The 15,635-nt window shown below is 64.7% G+C and overlaps 3 protein-coding genes across 3 annotated transcripts; 1 reads left to right on the top strand and 2 right to left on the bottom strand.

Annotated features, from left to right (window-relative positions):
* Nucleotides 1-1,787: 1,787 nt before the first annotated feature.
* On the bottom strand, nucleotides 1,788-4,917 carry SASH3 (SAM and SH3 domain containing 3; the record flags this gene model as incomplete). The annotated part of the gene is made up of 7 exons (XM_079541784.1): nucleotides 1,788-1,975; nucleotides 2,068-2,218; nucleotides 2,502-2,708; nucleotides 2,935-3,297; nucleotides 3,369-3,524; nucleotides 3,654-3,749; nucleotides 4,864-4,917. The coding sequence occupies 7 exons, from the start codon at nucleotides 4,915-4,917 to the stop codon at nucleotides 1,788-1,790; spliced, it is 1,215 nt and encodes a 404-aa protein (XP_079397910.1).
* A 484-nt stretch (nucleotides 4,918-5,401) lies between these two features.
* Nucleotides 5,402-10,133, bottom strand: XPNPEP2 (X-prolyl aminopeptidase 2; the record flags this gene model as incomplete). The annotated part of the gene is given in 24 exon segments (XM_079541852.1): nucleotides 5,402-5,602; nucleotides 5,691-5,789; nucleotides 5,899-5,975; nucleotides 6,120-6,179; nucleotides 6,264-6,368; nucleotides 6,452-6,521; nucleotides 6,609-6,669; nucleotides 6,747-6,818; nucleotides 6,892-6,969; nucleotides 7,050-7,159; nucleotides 7,241-7,330; nucleotides 7,413-7,608; nucleotides 7,842-7,923; nucleotides 8,002-8,103; nucleotides 8,172-8,318; nucleotides 8,402-8,488; nucleotides 8,562-8,666; nucleotides 8,771-8,834; nucleotides 8,905-9,015; nucleotides 9,108-9,181; nucleotides 9,261-9,369; nucleotides 9,371-9,463; nucleotides 9,857-9,952; nucleotides 10,062-10,133. Coding segments are annotated over 24 exon segments (2,361 nt in total).
* A 2,188-nt stretch (nucleotides 10,134-12,321) lies between these two features.
* APLN (apelin) lies at nucleotides 12,322-13,184 on the top strand (the record flags this gene model as incomplete). Its single annotated transcript, XM_079541879.1, has 2 exons — nucleotides 12,322-12,517; nucleotides 13,018-13,184. 2 exons carry the CDS (start codon nucleotides 12,322-12,324, stop codon nucleotides 13,182-13,184), a joined length of 363 nt encoding a protein of 120 aa, XP_079398005.1.
* Nucleotides 13,185-15,635: the final 2,451 nt, after the last annotated feature.

The following is a 15,635-nucleotide window of genomic DNA, read 5'->3' as shown; positions in this document are numbered from 1 at the left end:
CTCTGACCGGCGTTCGGAGCCGTCGCGCTGCCCTACTGCACGAGGAAGTAGGAGAGGTGGTGAAGGCCCTGATGCTCATTTCCAATCGCAGCTCTCTCTCTCTGGGGCCCTGCAGAGGCTGGAGGTGGAGGGAAGGTGTCTTTGTGTCCCAGCAGCTCGCCCTCCCTCCCATCTGGGTGTGCTCCGTGCTGCAGTCCCCCCTCATCCCCTGTCCTCCCGCATCGTGCTGCTTCCAGCAGTGATGTGAGACAGAGAGGAGGGCAGCCTGGTCCCTGCAGCTGCCTGGAAGGAGCTCTGAGTCCTTCCCTGCATATCTGGAGCGGCCCCACTGCCCTTACACACCTCTCCTGCCTGCACCAATGCTCTTACTGGGCAAATCTCATTGCAAAAAAAAAAAAAAAAAAAAAAAGTGTATTTTGGGGGGTGTGCTAATCTATTTTCTAACTCAGTGTGTCAAGTGCTGCCTGCTAGGCTGTCACGGATGCTGCCTGCACCTGTGGTTCCTGTCTGCTCTGTTCAGGTTCTTGTGAAGGAAGTGGGGGTAGGGTGAGGGTTGTTTTTTCTTCTTCTTTTTTTTTTTTTTTTTTAACAACAAAGGAAACTTAATTGCTTTGGAAAATGGCTGAGCTGTAGCCTCTGCCTCTGTTTGTCTGTGCTTCACCCAGCGAGCTGCTTCCTTCCTCGTCCCCCCGTGCACCTCACACATCCATGCAGTGCTGGAGCCAGCCCTTGTCTTACCTGTGTCCTGCTGTTCCCCCCGAACGTGGCCACCAGTGCAGCAGGAGCTGGTCCTGGGAAGATAAATTGCCTGCAGCCTCACTGAACAGGCACTGCTCGGTCCCCATCTCTCTCCCCAAGCCTTTGGGGTAGGTAGGAAGCAGGCTGAAGGCCAGAGCACGCATTTATTGGGATCAAGCGTAAAGGAACAAACTTGAGGCTCAGAGATCCACCACAGTGGTCCCACAGTGTGGGAGCTGGAGGTGACTGAATGCAGCTGTGAGGGCCTGAGCTGTCTGAATGCTGCAGTCCCCACAACCCCAGGGTTTGGTTACAGGTGATACACGCTCCTCATCAGCTCATTGCCCCGGTGGTGCTGCAGCTCCTCCACCCCTTTGCAGGGATGCCTGGAGCAGCTGATGCTGGGAGGGACCAGCCTGTCGCGTCCTGCAGGGCTGTGGGAAGTGTGGGGACCTGCGTGGGGTCACCTTCAGGCAGCGCAGTGCTCAGCCCCCTTCCTCACAGCTCCTCTGGAACATGGGCTGCTTCCTGGTACCCTGCTGGGCTGCTCACAGGGCTCGGCTGAACCTCCTGCACACCTTCCTCCATCTGCTTTGGCTGTGTGAGGATGGTGGTTGGGGAAAGCCAAGTCCTGCTGGTAGAGATGTTGCCTCGATGCCTCTGCTCGCTTGCTTGCTTTGCTCAGTGCTGTGCTTGCTCTGTCCATGCTATCCCTGTCCTTACAGGCTCTTTTGCGCTGCCGTTTATTTGGCCTGGCAGATGTGAGCTCCCAGAGGAGCTCTTAAAGCTGTGGATGAAATGGGGCAGCCCAGCCCTGGCAAACAGACCTGCAGCATCTCTGGCACTCTCCCGCAGTGCCTGGAGCACCTGCAGCGTGGGATGGTGGCGTGAGGCAGCACAGAACGTCCTGGAGCAGCACACCTGGGGGATTGACCCACCTACAGCACAGAGTCCTGCAGTGTGGCTTCATCCCTGGGGTTCACCCACGCCCCACCGAGTTCTCCCCTCTGTCCACTGCCACACCAGAGCCTGTAAAGCACGGCGGGGGCTCAGGAGGACTCCGCCAGGGACACAGCCTGCAGCTGCCCCTCAGGGCTCGGCAGCTCGGCCTCCTCACGGCTGCTATCCAGGGTCTCGGATCCCTCGAAGCAGCCCGAGTCCCGGGGAATGTCCCCCTTGGGCTCCGAGGGCGAATGCTGCTCAGTGGTGCCGTCCCCTTCCTCCGCATCACTGCTTGCTGCTGGGGGACAGGACAAAACATCAAGCCATCAGCTTGCTCCTCGCCATCAAGGCTAGAGCTAGCGTGGGACATCCCTGCCCAGCCCTTACTGTCATAATCCAGGAGGAGCTCAGCAGCTGTGAGCAGCTTGGCGCGGTGCTGGGGGTCGGTGATGTTCAGCTCGTTGAGGTGGGTCTCCCGCAGCTCCTTGAAGTCCTCCAGAGTCTGGTAGCCGTTCAGCAGCAGCGTGGAGGTGTGCTCCTGGAGCAGGGAGCAGCACGATGGAGAACCCAGCCCTGCTCCAGCCTCACGCATCCCCTCTGTCCTCAGCCACGCTCAGGCACGAAGCAGAGGGACCCAGAGGATGGGAGAGCGCGGAAGCAGAACGGAGGCTCCTCTTTTCCTTCCTATGGTGCTCCGATTCTTATCCCATCCCATCCCTACTGCTCTCTTGGGCTACCCATATGATCCCCTACCATCCCCCATGGGCTGGGCGGGCTCTGCCCCTGCCCCACTGCAGTCCCTGTCCCCCCCCAGCCCTCACCTGCAGGTTGATGCGCTCCAGCAGCTCATGGAGGGTCTTGGGCTTGAGTCGCTTGCTCTTGGCCTGGTCTCGGCTCTTACGGGTGGGGGCTGCCTCCTCAGGGATGACATCCACGTAGATGAACTTGAAGGAGCCCACTTTGTTGTTAAGCAGCCCCGTCCAGGTGCCCACGGGTGGCTTTTCGATGATGCCGATGATATCCCCTTTCTGATCCAAGGAATCACAGCATCATTTGGGTTGGAAAAGCCCTCTCAGATCCCCAGCCCACCCCACCGTGCCCATCACAGCGTCCCTCAGTGCCACATCCCCACAATCTGGAGCACACCGGTGATGGTGACCCCACCGCAGCTTCGGCAGCGTGACATCCAACCCGAGCCCCCCACCACCGTGCCCACCTCCCTTCAGACATCCCCAGACACCCCCTGGCCCTCACCCGCAGCTTCAGAGAGTCCTTGTCGTAAGGGCTGGGTGTGAAGTCGGTGTGTACGCGGGCTCTGCCGCAGAAGGGCCCGGTGTAGGCTGGGCTGCTGTCCTCCAAGCGCGGGCTGTCCTGGCTGGTGGAGCCGGGGCTGAGCCCCTCACTGCCTGCAAGGGGATGGGAGGGCTCAGCATTGGTGCCGATCTCGGGGCCACGCTTGGGGCCTGGGCTGTGCTCACCGCTGGACAGCTGGCGGCTAACAGACGGGTGCGCGTCCTCCTCCATCTCCACGTAGGACAGCGGCATCTTCTCGTGGCTCGGCTCCTCTGCGCCAGCTGAGGGCAGGGGAGACGGACACCCCTCTTCCTCCACCTCCGCCTGCTGTGGGGAGCGGGCTTGGTGCTGGGGAGCGGGGACGGCTGCCCCACAGCCCCAAGCCCTGCTCTCACCTTCCCTTCAGCCAGCGCCCGCACGGCCATGCGGCCCATCTTGCGGTTCATGGTGCGGGAGATGATGGCCCGCCACTTCTTGCCCAGCTTCATTCCACTGCTGCTGCCCCGAGCCACCTCTTCAGGTCCTGCACCGCTGGGCTCATCCTCGGGGATCTGCGGGGAGACAGAGAGGGGAGGGCACGGGGGGCTCCCAAGGCTCCAGACTGGGGCAATGCCTGGCCCCTGGGTGCCCCATGGCACGTGGGACTTGGAGAAGGGCTGCGGGTGGGGACAGACGCTTACATTCTCCTCCAGGTTGAACTCCTTCTCGCTTGTCACCGGGGAGCTGACTTTGGATTTGGCAAAGTCCTTGAAGCTGCTGGAACGCTGCAGGGAGAGCTGGGGGCGTGGGGAGGGGTTGAGGGCTCTTTGTGCTGCCGGGAGAGGCTCTCTGCTCACCCCCAGCGTGGCAGCGTTGCCCTCAACCATGGCATTGCAACTTCCCCACCCGGTTCTTCTTTTTGCCAGCTCCACTAGGCACCCATTTTATTTTCTCTCTGCTCCTGCACTGTGAGCTCTCAGTGTCTCCTCCGCATCCCTGTGTGACAGCAGCTCCCGGCATCCCTATGTGACTGCAGTTGGCACCGCGGCCTCACTGCACAGCCGGCCCCACGCTGGGGAGGAGCCGGTGTTGCAACAGCACTGGCACAGCGTTGGCAAACCGCGAGCTCGGGGCCGGGGGGGGGGGGGGTAGATGGGGGGGGCCCTGCCCTGTGCTGCACCCTCAGCAGCATTGCAGCCAAGGAGCGAGAGGGAAGTGAGAGCGGTGGGGATGCCCAGCGGGGCTCTGCAGGGCAGCCCTGCTCCGTCGGATGCTGCACAGCCATTCGCGCAGCAGCCTGGAGCTTCTCAGCGCTTCTCCGCTCTGCCGGGGAGCGCCCTGCAACGGAGACTAACAAAGAGCAACGGTGCTGCTGCTGCTGCTGCAGGCCCTGCCCGCAGGCGGAGGGCTCCGTGCCGGTGCAGAGCTGCCGGAGGAAGCGGCGGATGCACGTGATGGGGCTGCAACCTCGCGCTGCTTCAACCGCAGACACCTTGCTGGGAGCCGTGCCCGGCAGCCCCGCCATCCCCCCGGCAGGAAACGGCAGCGGCCGCCCACATTGCAGAGAACGGCGAAGAAGGGGAGCTGCTGCTTCCCCGGCACGACCCCACGGGTGCCCGCAGTCGTTTAGGGGTCTGAGCATCCCCAGCCCCACATCACAGCTGCGCCCCGAGGATGCAGCCCTGCTGCCGCCCCGCGTTGTGCGGGCGCTGGTTGGTGGCGGCTGCACGTTCAGCTCCCAGCCCGAGCCGTGCGTTCGCGGGGCTGCGTGTCGTTGGCGGCTGCTGGCAGTGCCACCTCTGCCCCACTCCATCCCATCCTCCCGGACGCACAGACCGCATCACCCGGTGCTCTCAGCCCTCAGTCCCATCGGTGAAGGACGGCCATCCCCGGGCCGGTCCCGGTGCTCACCTTCCTGTGGCCCGGCTCCTTCTCGCCGGCGTTGGAGGGCTTTCGGCGCAGCATGGTGCTGGGTGCCGGAGCACGGCGCAGCGCCTAGCGGGGCACGGACCGAAGCGTCGGCACCGCAGCTGGGAAGCGCACAGGAAGCCGGCGGTCACATGAGAGCTCCGAGCCGCTCAGCTTCGGGGCGCGCAGCCTGGGCCGGGAGGAAGGAAGCTCTCCTCGAAGCGGCCGCCCTGCCCAGCGCCCCGGAGCGGCGCCGTTTTCACACCCTCGTACCCATCCCCACCGCTGCTGTTGGGCTCCGCGCGTCCCCGAGAGGGCGAGGTTCCCACCGTGCCCATCACGTCCCATTGCCGGGCACTTTGGCCAGCCCCTGCGTGGGGCGCAGGGTTGGGTCACGCTCAGCCCCAGCGCACTGATGCACACACCCAGCATTGACGCCGTTTAAGTGCAAAGAACAAATATTAAAAGGAAAAAAAAAAAAAGACATAACGAGGAAGTGAGCAACAGGGAGAAGAATTGTCCCTGGCTGTTGGTGGCAGAATCAGGCCTGCAGGTGGGCCAGCAGCACGGAGATGAGGGAGGTGATGGCCAGCATGGCGGTGGTGGTGGAGGCAGCGCTGCTCAGTGGGAAGGGCTCAGTGTTTCGCTGCAGCCAGCTGTACTCCTCCTCCAGCTGCTGCCGCTGCAGCTCCGGCCCCACACGTGCACGGATGGTCTCATAGTAGGCGTTCAGGTACTGGATCTGCAGGCAGACACATCTCCATCTCAGTGTCCGTCCCCACCCCAGTCCCGTGTGCCCACTTCAGCTCTGCCTGTCCCTGTTCCCGTACGTGCTCCTGTGACAGGAGGCTGACGTCGATGAGGTTGCGGTCGTAGGGCACCAGGGACACCACCTCAAAGGTCAGGAAGGGCTTCTCCTCTGTAAGGTGCTGCCGGGGAAGGTCAGAAAGTGGCTGCAGCTCCCGTGGCACTGCCAGCCTCTCGCCGTGCCCGAGCCCCCCAGCCCCATGCAGAGTCCTGGAAGGGGTACAGCAGTACCTTGGTCTGTGCCTCCACCACCAGCACGATGTCCTCGATGCGGATGCCGAACTCTCCGTCCTGGTAGTAGCCGGGCTCTGGGGACAGTGCCCAGCACATCCTGAGCCCCGGCAGCACCTCCACCCCATCCCACCCCTGGGCAGAAAGCTGCGGACCCTTGGCACTGCCCCACGGTCATCCCCACAACCCCAAGGCAGCAGGAGCCGGCTGGACGCACGCACCGATGGATGTGAACATGCCTGCAGTCAGCGGCACGTTGTTGGACTGGAAGCCCACCGGCCCTGTGAGGGACACAGGGTGGATTATGGCTCACTGGGACACTGCGTGCCCCCTCCTTCCTATCCCATCCCACCCCCAGTGCTCACACTCGTGCACCGAGAGGAAGTTGCCGATGCCGTGCCCGGTTCCATGGCCATAGTTGAGCCCCACTTCCCAGAGCGCCCGGCGGGCAAAGGTCTCCACTGTTCTCCCTGGAGGATGAGGAGGTGGAACAGAGCTGGGAGCAGCAATGGGACCCCTGCCCTGCTCCTACCACACCGAGCTGCACACCCACCAGCTGTGTCAGATGGGAAGACGAGGCGGGAGAGGTCAATATTGCCCATCAGTACACGGGTGTAGGCTTCCTAGAAGGGAATCAGGGGCTGAGCACAATGGTGTGTGGGGCATCCCCCTGCCCCCACGGCACTGGGACCATCCCACAGCGCCAGCACCTTCTGCAGCGAGGTCGGCGTGCCCCAGTGCACGGTGCGTGTGATGTCCGTGGTGCCATCCCTGCAAAGGGGGATGCGAGTGGGTCCCCATCACCCCACAGCTCTGCGGGTACAGAGGGGACAGGGAGCTCTACGCACAGGTACTGCCCGCCGGTGTCCGCCAGGTACATCTCATCCACTGACAGCTGCCGACTGCTGCCGTTGGCTGGGCTGGGGAAAAGGGAGAGGTGAGAACCCATCCAAAGCGTCCCCACACAGCGCATCTCCCTCCCCATCCCCACACCTGTAGTGTGCCAGCGCCGCGTTGAGCCCGCTGGCAGAGATGGACTCAAAGCTGGGTCCGTGGCTGTGCTGCTGTGCCCTGGAAGGCAGCGGAAGGGGGACGTGCCAGGGGGGGGCCCTGCTGCCCCATGCCGGCTGCTCCCCCAGGTAGGCACTGACCAACGGAGGGCATCGATGTGGCGGGCACCCGAAAACTCATCCACCAGCCCTTGCGGCACCATCTTCTCCAGCCACAGCAGGTATTGGATGACAGCCACCGCATCCCGAACCTGTGGGCAGCTCCGTGGTACCGGGAGGTGTCACCATCCCCTCCCCCGAGCAGCTGGCTGAAGGGATGGGCACAGCCTTACATGGGCTGCTCGCAGCAGTTCCTGCTCCTTGGCGTTCTTCACAGCCTTGGCGTGCATCACCGGAGAGTAACTGTCCTCCAGCAGCTTCTCCTGCACAGGTGACAACGGTGGGACACAGCCAACCCATCCCCTGCCCCCAGCCCCACCGGCAGGATTTCGTGGTGAACCTCACCTGGGGGATGATGCTGTAGAGGCCGTAGGTGGTGTATTCAGTGCCCAGCCAGATGGTGACGTTGCCCTGAGCGTAGTGATGGAGGTGGGTGCTCACCTGCCCGTAGTCCCACAGCTCCACGCAGAGCGGCCCCGGGCAACCGGAGCGCAACGACTGCTGAGCCTCCGCTGTCAGCCGTGCAGAGTCCACAAACAGGCTGGGAAAGGGGCATGGTGATGGGGGGGAGGGGTTGGGGGGCTTGAGGGGGAACCGCTGGGTTTTACTGGGAGGGGTGAGATCGATTCTGGGAAAGATGTAGGACTTGGAGGTGGGATGCAATGGGGTGGGCGCTGCAGGATGCGAGGAGCGCGTGGGGAACGGGTGGAGGGGGGGAATCTAATGGGATAAGGGAGGAGGGTTGGGGTGAGACCCACAGCAGCCACTGCCCACCTGATGTTGGTGGTGGTCAGGAGGGTGTAGGAGTAGAAGACGGGGTTGTAGGGGATGTCGTCTCCGCGGAGGTTGAAGAGCCCTGCCAGGGGTGAGACATCAGAGCTGTGCCCACCCCGATGCCCCTGGGGCAGTGCCACAACCTTGGTGCTCTACTCACAGGCCGTCTCCTCCAGCCCTGAGAGCAGCAGAGCTGTGGGACTCCGCGTGTGCTCCTCCATCTGCTGCCGGATCCCAGCCACCTTCTCCTGCCAGCTGCTTCCTGGGGTGAGGGGGGGGGGTCAGTGCATGGCCCTCCTCTGAGCGAGCAGAGATGGGTGGGAGGCGTACCTGTGAACTCCTCTGGGAGGCTATAGATGTTGCCAGTAGGTAAAGGGGGTCTCTGGTTGCCCCACACTTGGTCCACAAGGTTGGTCTCCATGGGCAGCAGGGTGATGCCGGAGCCCTGCAGGGCATCCTGGTAGCTCTTCCATGTGTCTGCAGGGAGAATGGCCCACGGGGCTGCATCACCCAGCGACCACCCTATGAGGAAGCATCCCCTCGGTGCCAGCCTGCCGTACCGATGGAGAAGAGGAAGGGGTCCAGGCTGACGTTCCCCCCTGCAGGAACCAACTCCATGATCCACGTCCCGATGGACTCAATCCACACTGCAAGGCAGAGCTGTGTGTGGGGGGGGTTCTGGCAGCGGGCAGCCCCTCACCCCCACCTCCCTGCACTGACTGGTCCTCTGCAGCTCCCAGTTGCAGTCCAGCTGCCTCTCTGCCTGCGTCCAGTAGCGGCTGTCGGTCCACAGGGCCGCTCTGTCCTCCGTCACCACGCCGGTGCCTGGGGGGCAGCAGGTCTCAGGCATCGTTTCTCCCCCAGTCCCACTCCCCAGCAGCCCACATCCCCCCAGGGCTGGGCACAGAGCCCAGCAGAGATGCTCCCACCTGCAGAGCCGGTGAAACCGGTGAGCCAGCCCAGGCGGGCGTCCCTGTCTGCAATGTACTCGCTCTGGAGATGGGATGGAGAGGTGAGAGGAGATCCGAGAGCCGGCACGGCGTGTGTGGGGATGGCACCTCACCATGTGGGCATCCGTGGAGGGCACGACGTAGGCGTGGATGTTATGGGCACGCATGGCGTCCCGCAGAGCGCTGAGCTGTGCCGAGCTGTTGGTGGCCGTGGGAGGCAGGTACTGGTGGCACAAAGGGACAGGCGGGAGTGGGGCTGGGCAGGGGGCCGTCGAAGCACCCCAGGGTGGGCACGGGCTGTGCGCGAGGGGCTCACCGGGGGGTCCACGGAGCAGTCCCTGATGTCGGTCCTGGGGGAGGCGGCGAGCTGCGAGCGTCCCACGGAGCAACCTGAGGGGTTCTGAGCCTCAGCGGGAGCTCGGGCTCCTGCTCAGCCCCAGCCCGGCCCGCAGCGATGCGTGCCCCGTACCCTGCAGCAGGAGCAGCCAGGCTGCTGTCCAGCGGGAGGGCGGCATGGCTGTCCCCGCGCTGCGGGACGCGGAGGGGACGTTTGGTGCCCTGGAGCGAGCGACCGGTCCCTCCTCCTGCGCCTTTGCCCCTTGGGCGGAGGGATGCCGAGGCCCCGGGCAGAGACCGGGGGTCGTTGTCCTCTTCACAGAGCGCTTCTGCTCTCTAGATAACCAGATAAGAGCAAATAGCTCAATCAGCACCGAGTCCAAAGATCTCCCGGAAGCAGAGGTGCGGCTGTGCCAGCTCAGCCTGGCACGTCCCTGCTGGCCACGGGCGAACCAGGGGGGGCTGCACTGCCCCAAAACCACCTGCCAGGGGGAGAGGGATGGCACGCACGGCCGCTCACGGCTGCATCCCGCTCAGCTCGCCCGTGCCGTCGGCCTGGAAGGAAGTGACATTGAGCAGCACGGGGTGAGGGTACGGTGCTGCCGTCCTCCGGCCCCGCTATGGAGAAGGGCAGAGCTCGGCTCCCCAGGTCACATCCAGCGAAAGGACGAATCCTGCCGCGCCAGTGGGGCGCGATGTCCTCCCGCTATGGGGACACCCCTGCGGGACGGGTTCTGCGCAGCGCGACTGCGGGGGTGATGGGGATCTTCGGGTGGGGATGCGGCTCCAAGCGGGGTCGAAGAACGGCGGGATGCCGGGTGGGTCCTACAGGAAATGAACAACGAACCGCTTTATGAGCAGCCCGCCCTGCCGATGCACCGTCCCGCGGTGTCAGTGCGAAGCTGTCGGCCACGAGATGGCACCACGACCGCACCGCAGGTCCCGGCCGTGTCCCCGCGCTGCGCGGAGGCGAGGCGACAGCGGGACCCGGAGGCATCACAGCCATCCCGCTCCTGTGAACGGCACCGAGCCGAGGCCGGGCATATGCATGTCACCGATGCTCCCTGCCAGGCCGCTGTCACCCCGGAGACCCTCTGTTGGTCCTCCCGTGCGGTTGGGCTGTGCGGGAGCCCCTGCACGGAGCTGGGTGGGGGCACACGGTGACCACGAGGTCCCTGCGATCATCACAGCAACCAAAGTTTCTCAAGGATGCGGCATGCGGTTGCCACGGTGACCATCAGGCATCGCTTCGCTTCCGTCCTGCTAATTAACAAAACGTGCTAACGATGCTGCACATCCTCCTCCTCCTCTTCCTCCAGCCATCCCCAGGGACTCCGATCCGCTCACCGGGGGCTGCTCTGAGCTCTAGAGCGGCCTCGACCGGACGAAGCCCATCCACTGTGCGTCCGGTGGGGCCCGGCCCTCCCCCCCCGGGAGCTTTCCTCGACGACGGGCCCAGAGGAAGGCTTGGGGGAGACATCCTCCCTTTGTGGGCTATTGTTAGCCTTCCGCCACCTGCGGGGCTGTGGGGTGACTCAGGCCGGGGTGATGCGCCCGAGCAAACAGGACGTGGGGTGGGAGGGAGGGAGGGAACCCCTGGGACCCCAGGAATGCGGAAGGTGGTGTAGGAGCATTGGGGTCCAGGGGAAATCCCCTGTGAAGGGGGCTGGGGATCCATCGGCGATGCGGAGCGCTGCGGGAGGGCACAGGGCACCCACCTCCAGCTGAACCCACAGCAGCTCTGGAGCACTGCAGCTCTGTTGGGATGCAAAGCTGTTGCTTTACCTCTATCTGCCAGCAAAATCCCATCTGTGTCCAGCTGCACATCAGCGGTCACCACACCAGTGATGTCGTAGAGGTGGTTTTGGGAGGCCCTGCGCAGGCATCTCACACCTCCACAGCCCTCACTGGCATGGAGCACCTGAAGCTGGAAAGGTCCCACTGCAGGACACTCCAAGCAGCATGCCAGGAGCTCACCCTGATGGAGCTCACCTCCAAGGATGGACACCCACCACCTCCTCTGTGTGCCGTGCCCCACACTGCTCTGCCCCACACAAAGCAAAGGAATGCTTCCTGCGGGCAGGGGAGCCTTTGGTGCTGCTGTCTGTGCCCTCTGCCATGTTCCAGGGGCTGCCTACAGCCCCCCCCTCCTCCTGAGCAAAGCATTTCCACCTTACCTCTGATGCAAAATCCCCCTTTCAGCTGAACCTCCCACCCACCAGCTCCCAGGGCTCCTCTCCAGGAACTTTTCTTCTCTTTACCCACCTCTGGGTTTGACCTGACACAGGTGCAGCCCATTGGCCTCATTAAAACCCCATTAGATTCACAAGGGCCCACATGAGGCCCCCAGGCCCCCTTGGATGGCATCCATCTCCTCCAGTTCCTCCACTGCACCACTCAGCTGTGTGACATCTGCAGCACTGCTGAGGGTGTGCTCAGCCTCCTGTCCTTGTCACAGAGCTGTTAAATCACTCTGGTCCCCCCCCCCAGAGCCCTGGACACCACTGGTTGCTGCTCCCCACTTGCACACAGAGTTGTGGAGCTCTCTGGGTGCAACCCAATCAAGTCCTTATCCACTGAGCAGTTCTCCATCTGCCACATCCACATCTCTGTCGTGCAGAGGCAGCAGGACATCCCCAAAGCTCTGGATGCGCCGCATCAGTCCGTGCCCAGCAGCACCGTGAGCACTGGGGATCAGCAGCTCCTGTCCTTCCCCCATCACCTCTGGGCTCTCCGAGCGCCTCGTACAGCTTCCAGGAGGATCTGCTCCGTGAGCAGCACACCGGGCACAGCAGTGACGCCGCCCGGCCTGCAGCTTCCTGGCTCTTCCTTTTTCTTTCCCCCTTTTTCAGACAGCGCGACCCCGTCGGGCCACCACGACTCCTCACTCAGTGGTTTGGCACCGGCACCCCCAGCTCCCCCCGGCTTCCACCCCTGGCCGCACTGCGGGCTGATGCGGGGGGCGTGGGGGGGGGGAGGGTGGGCTCAGAGCTCTTTGCCGACCTCAGTCGTTCTGAAGTCCCTTCCTTTGCTCCCCGGCGGATCGCGGGGCCGACCCTCCCCACGAGCATCCTCGGCGCCCCCCGCGTCCCTTCGGATGCCACCCCCTGGGCACCCCGGGGGGCTGCAGCGCTGAGAGGGCGGAGCGGGGCGGGGCGAGCTGCGGACCCCCCCTCCCCCGTACCGGCGGCCACATGACCGGGCGGGAGCGGGGCCGGGCCGGGCTCTCACCGCCTACAAATGCGGCGATCCCGGAGCGGGGCCACCGCCTCCTGCGTGTCCGTGTCCTCGCGTGTCTGTGTCCCCGCGCAGGGCGGAGCATGGCGGCGCGCCGCTGGCTGCTGGCGCTGCTGCTGCTCTTCTGCCTCGCGCTGAGCGCCGCGTCCGCGGGTGAGTGCGGGGCTGAGAGCCGTGCGGGGTCGGGGAGGGCGGGGGGAGGCAGAGCCGTCGATCCCCGGGAGTTGGGGGGGGGGGGGGGGGGGGAGGACAAAGCGCTTTTCACGGTGGCAACAAACCGCGGACTGTCCCGAAGGCAGGGAGGCCGAACGACGGCCGGGAGCCGCCTGTGCCACCGGGTGCCGGGGGGCGGCCGCGCCGTCTCTGGTGCCATCCACGTGCTGGAGGTACCGGAGCATCTCCGCCGTCACCCCGAGCTGTGTGGCTCCGGGGTGGGGGGCTGAGATCGAAGCCTGATCGGGGCTTTGCCGTGCCCTGTGGTGACAGCGGTGGCACCGTGCAGGTGACCCGGCCATCTGGCTGCAGGAAGCGCTCGCTCTCTGGGCGCGTGTCTCCTGCCGGGAGGGTGATTGAGGAGATGCTGCCCAGCTCCTGGAGCATCCCCACCCCACGGGTGGGCAGGGCATCCGCTCACGCTGCTCTGCCATCCCCAGGGCCGCTGGGAGCGGGGCTGGACGGGATGGGTCCCGAGGACGGCCTCATCCGAACGCTGGTGCGGCCACGGGGTGCGCGGCGTGGGAACGTGCGGCGGCCAGGAGGGTGGAGGAGGCTCCGCCGTCCCCGGCCACGGCTGTCCCATAAGGGCCCCATGCCCTTCTGATGGAGGTGAGTGACGTGGATGGGACACGCGTGGCGCTGCCCACAGCTCGCTCATCCTGACGGCCTTTGCTCTCCTTGCAGGACCGCCGCCAGCGCTCCAAGGATGCATCCCCACTGCCTGCTCTGCTCGTCCCTGAGCCGGCATCACCTCCCTGCAGCTGTCCCTGGTGGCTCTGGCACCGTGTTCTCCCAGTGCCCCCTGCCCCGATCCCGGTGTGCTGGGTCCAGGGGCTCTGCGTAAAGCACTTTGTCTGGCGGAGGAGCTCTCCGTGGGGCCCTGCCCCATCCCCTCCCGGAGGGGTCTATTTATTCCTGTGATGCTGACCCCGTGTGAGCTGCCCTGTGGGGTTCCCACCCCCCGGGGCTTTGCAGGAAGCACTGATGTACCCCAAAAGGGCCGCAGCGGTGCCGGGCCCTGCTGGTCACCGCGTCTGTCACGTCTGTAAAGAATTGTTCTGTGTAAATACATCTTTATTATAAAGAGCTATGATGACAGTAAGCGCTTGTGGTGATGGTGTGGTGGGAGACTGAATGAAGGGCTGGGGGACGTTCTGCAGCCTGTGGGGCTGGGGTGCTCTGTGGCCTGAGTAGGGACGCATCCCATCACTGCTCCCATGGTGCTGATTTTGGTATCAGTGCTGTGACAGCAGCCGGGCTGGGGTCTCATGCATCTCTTTAGCCAGAAGTGGTTTGTAACTCAGGGTGTGAGCACCACGATGCTGATGTTGCCGTGGTTACCGGCTACTGGGTGCAGCACCCGTGTCTGGGGTTGGGCTGCCTGGTCTTGGGCTCCTCTGGTTGCTGCCATCCTCTGGTGGCCGCTGGACACCCAGCCTGCCTCAGCCCTGCACCGCGTGCTCCGGGTCCCTTCGTCCCCCCGTCTGCTGTCCCCATTCCCAGAGTCTGCGCTCCTGGTGTCCTCCTCCCTGCCATCTCTATTCTTGGTGTCCCTATTCCTGGTGTCCCTGTCTCTGGTATCCACGTCCCTGGTGATCCTATTGCTGATGTCCCTGACAGCCCTGCCCTTGCCGTTTCAGTTCCCAGTGTCCCCGTCGCCGTGGGTCCTGGTAGGCAAGCAGCTGCAGGCACCTCTCCCTGGCGTCCCTCCAGGCCCATGCAGGAGGGTGGCAGCTTGGGGCTCAGCAAGCAAATCTTACACTTGGATGGGGGCTGAGCTGTGCAAAGGGACGGGACCACCCCAGAAACCTCCAAGCTACGGCAGTGCAGTGCATGCGGGGCCCCCGAGGCCTCCATCCCCTGCAGGAGGGGTGCCAGGCTGCCCCGGGAGAGTGAGGAGGGCACGGTGGTGGGGGTCCCACAGGCAACACAGGGCTGCAGCACTGGAGGGGAGGGGTTAATGGGGCCGTGGAAGAGCGGAAAGTCTGCAGCTGCGGGGCTGCAAGCAGGGGCCTGGGGGAAGCGGGGCTGGGCCCAGCTGGCCTCCATGAGCTCATCCTCGGGGACCGGGAGGGATGCACTCCCGGCCACGTGCCAGCGCGATCCCGACACGCCGCATGCCTGCGCCCGCCCTGCAGAGACGCGGCTGGGTTCTTCCCTTCTGCAGGGTTTGAAGGCTGCAGCGCCGCTGGGTACCTCAGTACGGGGGTTAGGATGCGCTGCCCCCGCCCAGCGGCCTCGTGGCTGCCCTGGAAGGAGGAGGCCGGGGAGGTCCTCCCGGTTGGGCCGTGGCCAGCGGTGCTGGAGGAAAAAGCTCCTGGGCCAGGAGACCGAAGGAATCTCTGGCTTTTCCTGGCCTGGCTGGCTGCCCGCGGGCAGGTGGGGGCTGCTGGGCTGCACCGCTCTCTCCGTGCTGTGCGCCGTGCCAACGCTGCGCCGTGCCAGCCGTTCACCTGCTGCAGGAGGGCTGAGAGGGTGGGTGCATGAGGGTGGCACCCGAGTGCCTGGCTGTGTGTGGGGTCCTGTCAGCACAGTGACAACCTGAAAGCCCAACAGGGACACGGGGATGCCACCAACCGCGCTGCTCCCACGGCACAGACATCACCGCTAGGAGCACGGGCTGTACTCAATCCCCGAACACTTTGCAGGGCTCAGAGCTGCGTGCTGCCAGCTCCCAAGGAGCAGCACAGCCTCGAGGACACGCAGGCCAGGCCTCGTTCTGCCCCTGGGGATCCACGGGGCTTCGCGCCCTCTCCGGCATTTCCGCCGGCAGTGGCAGGAATGCGGCGGCCGTAGGAACAATGCGGCACCTTGCGCCCATCCTCTCCGTGACGAGGTCAGGAGCAGCTGCCCGGGCGCAGCCCCGCGCTCAAGGAGCAGGCAGGATGCAGATGGAGATGACACCGGTCGCAGTTTCCTGCGGCAGGATGAGGCCAGCTTTCTCCAGCTCTGCTCCAGATGCTGAGCCAGGAGCGCTGGGGGGCTCGGTGCTGTGCGTAGCAGAGCTGTGCCCGCTCCCCATCACCTGACGTGGCATCGGGGCCATGGCTGGTAG

Source organism: Tetrao urogallus, assembly GCF_951394365.1.
Source record: "Tetrao urogallus genome assembly, chromosome: 13".
NCBI lineage: Eukaryota > Metazoa > Chordata > Aves > Galliformes > Phasianidae > Tetrao > Tetrao urogallus.
Note: the sequence above shows the minus strand (reverse complement) of the source record. Positions and strands in the feature narration are given on the sequence as shown.